The sequence below is a fragment of the Impatiens glandulifera genome, chromosome 2, assembly GCF_907164915.1.
Source record: "Impatiens glandulifera chromosome 2, dImpGla2.1, whole genome shotgun sequence".
In the NCBI taxonomy this organism is placed as follows: domain Eukaryota; kingdom Viridiplantae; phylum Streptophyta; class Magnoliopsida; order Ericales; family Balsaminaceae; genus Impatiens; species Impatiens glandulifera.
This window is the reverse complement of record NC_061863.1, coordinates 21,983,372-21,992,396: the sequence shown is the minus strand read 5'-3', so window position 1 is coordinate 21,992,396 and position 9,025 is coordinate 21,983,372. Positions and strand designations below refer to the sequence as shown.

The 9,025-nt window shown below is 33.6% G+C and overlaps 1 protein-coding gene across 3 annotated transcripts; it reads right to left on the bottom strand.

Moving 5' to 3' along the window:
* Positions 1-753: 753 nt before the first annotated feature.
* On the bottom strand, positions 754-7,460 carry LOC124925991 (HBS1-like protein). Of its 3 annotated transcripts, XM_047466143.1 has the most exons (12): positions 7,136-7,460; positions 6,937-7,040; positions 5,970-6,131; positions 5,197-5,403; positions 4,969-5,049; positions 3,691-3,995; positions 3,485-3,595; positions 2,691-3,178; positions 2,209-2,377; positions 1,514-1,753; positions 1,278-1,412; positions 754-1,186 (listed from the first exon to the last, which is right to left on the bottom strand). In XM_047466143.1, the coding sequence occupies exons 2-12, from the start codon at positions 7,025-7,027 to the stop codon at positions 1,055-1,057; spliced, it is 2,121 nt and encodes a 706-aa protein (XP_047322099.1). In that variant the 5' UTR covers positions 7,028-7,040; positions 7,136-7,460; the 3' UTR covers positions 754-1,054. The 3 variants fall into 3 exon arrangements, with proteins under 3 accessions (XP_047322099.1, XP_047322100.1, XP_047322101.1); XM_047466144.1 differs by lacking the exon at positions 5,197-5,403 and having other exon boundaries at positions 7,136-7,459; XM_047466145.1 differs by lacking the exons at positions 4,969-5,049; positions 5,197-5,403 and having other exon boundaries at positions 7,136-7,459.
* Positions 7,461-9,025: the final 1,565 nt, after the last annotated feature.

Here is a 9,025-nt window from a genome sequence, read left to right as displayed (position 1 = left end):
AAATAAGAATATAAATCGAACCAATCACATTATATTAGAACGGGTTTTTGTCGTCGATATGTATGATGTGTTCGTTTAGGGTTCTACCGTCGTTCTGTCGCGAGAGAGAGAATGCAGAGTAAAGAGAAATGAAAATAACAGAACAAAAAAAATTAGTATTTATATAAAAAACATATTCCCATCGCGTGACGAAAAGGTCCATCGCTTTAAGCGATAAGGGTATTTTCGTCAAAAAAAATATATAGTGGTCACCCATCACAAGTAAAAAAATTATGCATTGTCATTTGGTCAAATTTCCCTCTTCAAGGGAGGTCATTTGATCAAATTTTCCTCTTCAACTCCAGTTGAGTAACTAGAGCATAGAAAAACAATTCACCTAAACATGATAAACTGTATCTATCATTCTCAGCCAACTGCGGTTAGCCGAAGCTCAATTACTGGTCTGAAAGAACAATCCAAAACAAATTCTACCCACCAGCATCTAAGCAGGAAGATGATTCTGAAGGAATGCTTGAGAGTCGAAAGAGACCTTACTGGCCTGAAAGAACAATCCAAAACAAATTCTACCCACCAGCATCTAAGCAGGAAGATGATTCTGAAGGAATGCTTGAGAGTCGAAAGAGACCTCGACAGTCCAAAGATCCTATATAACATGTCCTAACCAGCTTTTGCACTCAACCAACCAAGAAAAAAAAAACAAATTACAATGAATATCAAATTTAAGACATGGCAATAATGAATTCATTGAGTTATTAACAAAAACAATATGCATTCTAGATTTTTTATATTTGTTTGAAAGAGTTTCAATGAGATACAACTACATTTCTATAGGGAAAACAAAGCACAAGTGAAAAATACCCAAACCAAAGTAAATCTAGAAATTGCTAAATCCAATTACTATTGTACAAAATAAAAGAACACTAAACTTGTTTCCGAACAAATTCTTGGGCTGTTTACGTCTGATTATGATTCGGCATAAAACTCGTAGAAATATCGAGAACGAACCAAAAACAGTTGGTCCCATTCCGAATGTAACATAATGTAATAGATCCATCTATTCAGGCTGGTCTAATATCTTTGTTACTATGCCAACAGCAATAGTCCTTCCCATTGATCTCAGGAAAGCTCTTCCAAGCGCCTTACATTTAGAAAACTCTTCTACACAAACTGATTCTTCAAGAACCACCTATATATATAGCAAGTAATATTAATATATGATTCAACTAGTGCCACTCAAAATATTGAAATTAAAAAATGGGTTCGAATTTAGTTTTTACCTCTATTATCGCACTCTGTTTTGCTGTCAAGCATCGAGGCATCACCTTCTTAACATTGCCTGTCTTCGGGTCTAGTAGTGATGATATTTTGGAGACTCTTGCCGCCTCCTTCACATGGTGTATATGGAACTCTAACTGATTTTGGATTTTAGATTAATGGTAGTAATTAGAGACAAAAATAAAGACTGGGATTAGAAAAAAAGAGAGGGTGGTTTACAGATTTTTGTTTCTTGTACCTGAGATCCAACTAAAATTGGAGTGGCGATATCCAAAACTAGAATTTTAAGTTCCAAATTATTTGAAACTGCAACTGGAAAATCAGGGTGACAAAGGACACCTCCAGCCATCACTTGGTTAACATCAAAGCCTTGAAGAGAAATAGAAACATTATCTCCAGCTCTCGCGACGGAGCAAGATTGGGAATTTCGCTCCAAGGATCGCACTGTCCCGATATCTCCAGAAGGCAAAACCAGAACCTACAATCCACCAAATAAAAATTTTAAAAATTATTTTTGGTAGCAATGGTAGTTACAAGCTTGATGAACAAAAACTTTTTAGCAAGTAAACAAGAACAAACACTAACCATTTGAACAAAATTATAGTTGCAAGAAATTAAAATTCAATCAAGTTGCAATTCTAACATACTATATGTGGTATACATTAGTTATTTAAATGTCAAATAAAATAATAGTTTATCAAAACTAAAATAAAAAACAATGATTGAGTGGAAGAGATTCGAACACATAACCTAAAGTTAGGTCACCATCCTTGTTAAGTCCCACTAAATAGTTTTGGGAGTCATCTTTATGTGCCATTGAATAATGTTATTCAAAACAAAAAGAACTTATTTGATGTTTCTTATTACTTATTAGACCATAAACAAGAAGCAAGCCAAGGGAAGGGAAGAAGGAAGCTTTCAATATTATTATACCTTGGAGCCACTTCGAAGACCTCCTGTTTCCAGCTTTCCACAAGCTGAAACCTGTCCAGCAGATTGCAGTCTGACAACGTCGCATATGGGCATCAAAACGGGTTTTGAGTAATCCCTTGTAGGTGGCTGGAGAGAATCTATAGCTTCCAATAGATAAGGACCTTTATACCTGCAAATCAAGGTCTCAAATAGCATAAAATTCAATTTCAAAAGAACTGGTTTAAATATGTTAAGATATAAAGCCGTCACTAGTGACTATGTTCTATTTCAAAAAGGGTGTCTTAACTGGATCTGAATCTAGATGAACTACAGAAGAAAGTGTTTCCAAAGAAATTTATTTAAAGGTTTCTTGTTTAAATTTGTATTCAAACCATAAAGTATTTCCAAATGGGCCCATATGGTCTCTATTACTTGAGAAACTAGAGTTGTAAATTGGATTCATTTAAGTGATAGAAATAACAATCAAATGACAGGGGACTAACCAGGACAAGAGTTGTGGATCATTAGGAGGAGCTATCAAATTCTGGTTTTCCATAGCACTCAATGGGACCCACGTCATAAAAGAATCTTTGAAACCGCACGATCTGAGAAACATTGTGACTTGTTGTTTTATAGCGTCAAAACGGTCTCTAGAGTAGTGAACAACATCCATTTTGTTAATAGCAACTATGATTTGATCAACACCAAAACTTCTAATGAGGTGAGCATGCTCCTTCGTTTGGCCTCCAAAGCTGTCGATGCCTGCTTCGAAGGCACCAACTGAGGCATCAATAACGAGGATTGCTGCATCTGCTTGAGTTGCACCGGTTATCATATTGGGTACAAAATCTCTATGGCCAGGAGAATCAAGAACAACTACATGATATTTGTTGGTGTCAAAGTATGCAACCGCAACTGTCATGGTTATCCCCCTTTCTCTTTCCTCCGCACTCTCGTCTAATGCCCAAGCATAAGCAAACGAGCCCTTTCCCTGATTAACAATAACATGGGTTAGTGATCTCAAATTTACAGCATAGAAAACAAATCAGATAGTTTTGTTATAAAAATATTCATGTTGATCATGATTTGGCCAAAAATCACAATGATCAACTATATCCATGAAGCAAAAGATTACACTATAATTTAGATTATAATCTACAAAATCATTTGAATAACAAATGAAAACAACAAAAATCATACTACGGATCATGATCCAAAAACAATCTTATATACCTTAAGGAAAAAAACTTTCAATTTTAACTTTACGAATTTCCAATAAAATAAGGCTCAAGATTACCATTGACTTAGCCTCTTTTTCATATTTGTGCATTTCCTTATGCGTTATTTGTCCCAAGAGATGTAACAGCCTTCCAGAGAGTGTTGATTTCCCAGAATCAACATGACCAACCTACAATGCCAAATAAAAATATGGTAAGAAAACATAGTTTGTGGAAACTAGCTATTGAGATGGTAAAAAGAGGAGCAAAGGGATTAACAACTAACTATTGCAAGATTTAATTGGGCGAGTCCATCTTCAGCTTGGTCAGGTAACATCCACTTCTCAGGCTTATACTTAGCCTGAGATGCAGCTCCTCGAGTGCGTGCATTCTTAGAGGAGCCAGCTTTGGCATTCAAATTCATGCTATTTAGATTACTCGTGAGACTTTGTGGCTGGCCTCCATCTTTAGAAGATACAGCGTCCTCTTCACTGCTAACATAGACTTTAGAAGCCGACTGGGATGGCAAAACAGTGCTTTTTTCCTGTTTCAGTTTTGAAGGAACATCTGAGGAAGACCTATTGACTTTCACTGCAAGATAAAATTGTTTTTTTAGTGTAGGCAATTAATTCTATTCCTACCGAAGGATTCTTACTTCTAGATAAAGAACTCGATTCAAAGTATTAGTGAAAAGTATCAACACCTCACAAGATCCCGTTATTTTAAGCAGTAGAAGGTTATCAAAAACAAAAGGGTAATCTTACAGAGAGGAAGAGACGTAAACGAATGTCAAAACTTTATTTATTCATCTGACCATAAAATTTCTATTAATGTAATATTTAGAGATATGATACAAAATGGCCCATTTGGAAACACTTTTTTCAGTCAAATATCTCGTTCCATATGAGATCATGTTTGAAACAAAACTTATCCGGATCCAAATAAAGATCCAAAAACAAAAGGTGTTTATGTAACTAATCGTTCATCTTGCTTTATTAGTTATTAAAAATAATAAGGTCGAATGAAAATACTTGGAACTGTTGCTTGTACAGAAATATAAATTTAAACTAATGGAAAAAGAACCCAATGAGCAATTAACTAGTAATACAAGAAGATACTGAAAAGCTATATTTAACATAATATAGCTTTCAAGAAAACATAATACTTCAAATGATACTCCAGAAACTGGAGTAAATATGGCCAGTAGGTCACTCTATTTTTAGACAGTTATTGTGATTACAGGGGCACGTTGTTGAGTTTAAAAAGGAGAGTAATGTTTTAGGTAGATTTTGAAAGAGGGCTACATTACCAACTCAAGTAAGAGTCTTGATCTAAGAGGTTGATGTCTCGGGTTCAATTTCATTTATATCACCTTGATTTAAGTGAGGGTGATGGGAGTAGGATATTGTGCTAGCCCCCCCTCAAGGGAAAAGAACCCTGGTCTAAAATAAATGTAAGAGGGTCATCTCCTTTCATGAAAGAGGTTTACCCTGACTATATATGAGTATATATATAGATTCTAGATTGAAGATTCAAGAAGTTAAACATAATCAGGTAGATATACCTGTTGATGGCATTTTAAAGGATTTCAACAACCCTTTTGATACTAATTCATCTGGAGATGGGACGTCAAACTTGAAAGGTGCTGTTACCATCAAACAGGTAGGATTAAAGATTTATTCCAGGAGCCAAAAAATGAAAGGTTAATAAAATAAGTGAACCAAAGGTTTCATTTACAGGTCCTAAAATGTTCTTTAATATTGGAGGAGACATTACTAGAACATATGCAGACCTATATCAAATCGTTGTTTTTGTGACAAAAAATCTTTATATAATAGATGAGAAGGCATAATTCCGTGCTTTTGGAAGCTATTGGATTCTTCATTCATAGTATCACCGTGCTGAAAAGTAACAGCTTTGCTTGGTATTGAATGCGGCAATGATGCAAAAAGGGACTTGGCCATTATAGATACTCCAGAATCTTTGCACATGCCATCAACTGCATAACAAAATCCTACACTATAAATGGCCATGACATGAAATGGACTCTATCACTTCAAATTGTTGAGTTATAACTTTTAGTCTAACTCGGTTGAGAAATTGTTTTTCCATCAATGCAGAAGAGCAACAGTGAAAGAAATAATAATATTTATTATATAGAAAACCATAATGAAAATCAAGGATATTTTTTTCTATGACCGTATTTGATAAAAAGAACTTATCATTTAATCTAAACGATTAAGTGTTTATTTCAATTAAGTTCATTTAATAACTTTTACTTAAAATCACTTAATTACTTAGATCAGCTCAAACTAATCTAAAAAAATAACAGTAATCTATTAAGAGTGACCAAACGACAACTTTTAACCCTGAAAAATAATCAGCTTACATTATTATCATATAGACTCTAAGTACTTTCCCAACATTAGTTCCATATTTTATCACATCAACTTACAAATATTCAGTATCGAACACTCATTCGGCACTTAAAATTCAGTATTTATCACTTAATATTGGCTGTGCCTACGTCAAAATAGTGAAGGGTGAAGTGTAAAAAAAAGGTACCTGTGTCACTGCTTCCGTTACTGCAAGCCTTCACCAAAGGACTACGTAGAACACCACATATGTCACAAGCAGAAGTATCATCTTCATTATCATATGTACAGATGGGGCATTGCCACACACCAACCTTTTTCAGAGGCTGTTGTTTTGTCTGAGCTGCCTCATCTGTGGCCACAGATTTAAATATCATATAAGGAATGAAACGCTAAAAAATGCCAAAAAGTTTAGATCAATATGTAAATAGATTGGACAGAGCTTAACAGTCCATGCAATGACAAATTGCAATTATCATCAATTTAAATCTGATCCAAGTCTATAGGCTAAACCAAAGAAGCACTGACCCAACAATATTACCACAAAAGTATGTCAATAAATGATGTAGAGTGTAGACGGGTGATTTATCCAATTTCAGAATATACTAACTTTGCCCCAATTTGCAATGATACAATCTTTAACGCATACTTTCAAGCTAAAACAGTGATCCCAACATCTTGCCATATCATACCAACCCTAAGAAATGAGCATCTAAATTGTTCATTACTAAACCATTATGCATAACATTTCATTTAGTGTCACAATCTAATTCATCAAGTAAGATTTAATGACAACATAGTCCAGATTAAAGGAGAAGCCTTTAAATGTCAAAACCATTTATCGTGGTTGTAGAAAATCAAAAAGAAGTATTATTGGAAGTATTTTCATACACACACAATAGAGATTCTTGTTCATAACATAACCATATTAAATTATACAAATATTACTCTAATCTCAATAAATTCAAAACATATCAAATCACAACTACATCCTCAAAGTAAGAGGGACCATAATTTGACCTAATATTCAAACAATAGTAAAACCTTGTTTCATATCCAAATAAGAGGGGAAAATCATAACTATAAACAGAACCAAAGAAGAAAAATAAGAAGGAATAAACTTTATAAATTGCAAAAATCAGACAAAGTAAACTTACACGTCTCTTGCTCATCATAATCATAGTCATAATCTTCATAGTCATATGCGTCGTCGTCATAATCCAGTCCATAGGATACTTTACGAGGCATGATAGACAAGTCACTGCCCAAAAGATTAATTGAAATCACCCTAATTAGACTCTACTGAGAAACTTTCAATAATGAGTACAAAGAAAACAAAAATAGTAACGGACATACCTGCAGTATTCCAATAACAGCTAGAGATTATTCATCATTAGAGAATTGAGACAAATGCATGCAGAGTAAGCAGGTGAATCAGAATGGTAAGCTTACTAAATCTCCAAATATAAGGACCGGATCTTTAGAAGCCCTAGAATAGAACCAAAATTACTGCTTGAAGCGGAACAAATGGTTGCAAATCTGTTAGTTTCACGATGTCCTTCAGAAATGCAATCAAGAAAAGTTTCCAACCTTGACAACTCGGATTATTCGCCTTCGTTTCAGAAGAAGAGAACAATCGCCAATGCAGAGGGCCGACACCGAAGAGGCTAAAGCGCTAGAGAGGAAAGTCCAACAGTTATTGTCTAGGCTAGGAAGTAGGTTAGGTTCGGTTCCTTCGGTCTGGTCCGATTTTGTTTAGAAAAAAGTTCATTCAAATTTTTTTTTTCATTTTCTATAATTTTGGTTTGTCTATTTGTTGTTTAAATGATTTGATTTAGTTTAGTGCGTTAAAAAACACATTTAGATTAATTTTAATAATATAAAATTAATAAAAAATATATATATATATATATTATATAATAAGAAAAAATAAACTAATTTATAAATATTTTTTAATAATTGTGCAATATAATTTTGTATTAAGTTAGGTCGGTACTAACTAAGAAATTTTGACGAAATGACCCTCATAATAGGGGTAAATGAGCTGGTGATCAACGCATAATTTTAAATACGTTAGTGACCACTTCATATATTTTTGACGAAAAGTCCACCAATCGCAAAACGCAACCCTGGTTGCGAGAAGCAACCGGCAATCGCGAGCGCAATTTTTATTTTTGAAAAGTCCACAATCGCGAGATACATTCGCGAGACGCAATCGTGAGACGCAATCGCGAGACGCAATCGCGAGATGCATTCGAAAAAGGACTTTTCACAGGCATCTGGTTGCGTCTCGCAACGGGAGCAATTTCGTCCAAAAATTTTTAAGTGGTCACCAGCACAATATAATTTATGCGCTGGTCACCAACTCATTTGAAGTAGTTATTAGGATCATTTCATCAAATTTCCCACATAACCTTAACATTTTATCCCTACATACTTTATCAAAAACTTCATTATAGAAATATTCACACATTTCCCAGAGCCGGCATTGGGTAAGCCCAATAAGACTCCGGGCTAGGGCAGCCCATTTACTAAATATAAGTTTTTTTTTGTTAAAATTTTTGGTTTTTCAACATAAATGTTGTAGCATATTGGATCAAGATAAGAATTGATATTTTTTATTTTCTTATAGGTTCAAATCTTACTAGAAACAATATTTTTTATGAACTTTTTAAACTAGGCCTAGGATAATAAAAAAAATTCACATTTTTTCTACGTGGGATTGGGGCAGTCCAAAACTCGGGATCGACTTTGTCCTTACCTTACATTGATTTTGGTATACCTTAATTTCGGTACGATATCAATATTATACCATTTATACCTAAAATAACATATTAACTTAAACAAAAAATAATAATTTAATATAGTTACTACATAAACGTCACACAAAACTAAAAATTAAATATATTTGTCATAAAATAAAATATTCTTTTTAAAATCCAACATTTTTAAAAACTAGCAAATATTAAAAATTAAATTTGGTTACAAAAATTGAAGTTAATATTAAACATAAGTATAGTCTTCAAATTAAACTAAAATAGAGACGAGAGAGGGAGATTCAGAATGGTCTTCAATCACATTTGTATCTACAATTTTTTTTTATAAATTGATAATATAATTCAAATTAGATAATAATAATAATAATAATATCAAGATTGTTGCACCATATTTTATCCTCAACGCCTCAATTACTCCCTTACACTTCAAAAAAATAAGTTTCAGCACATTAGTTTAGAGAATTTTCAA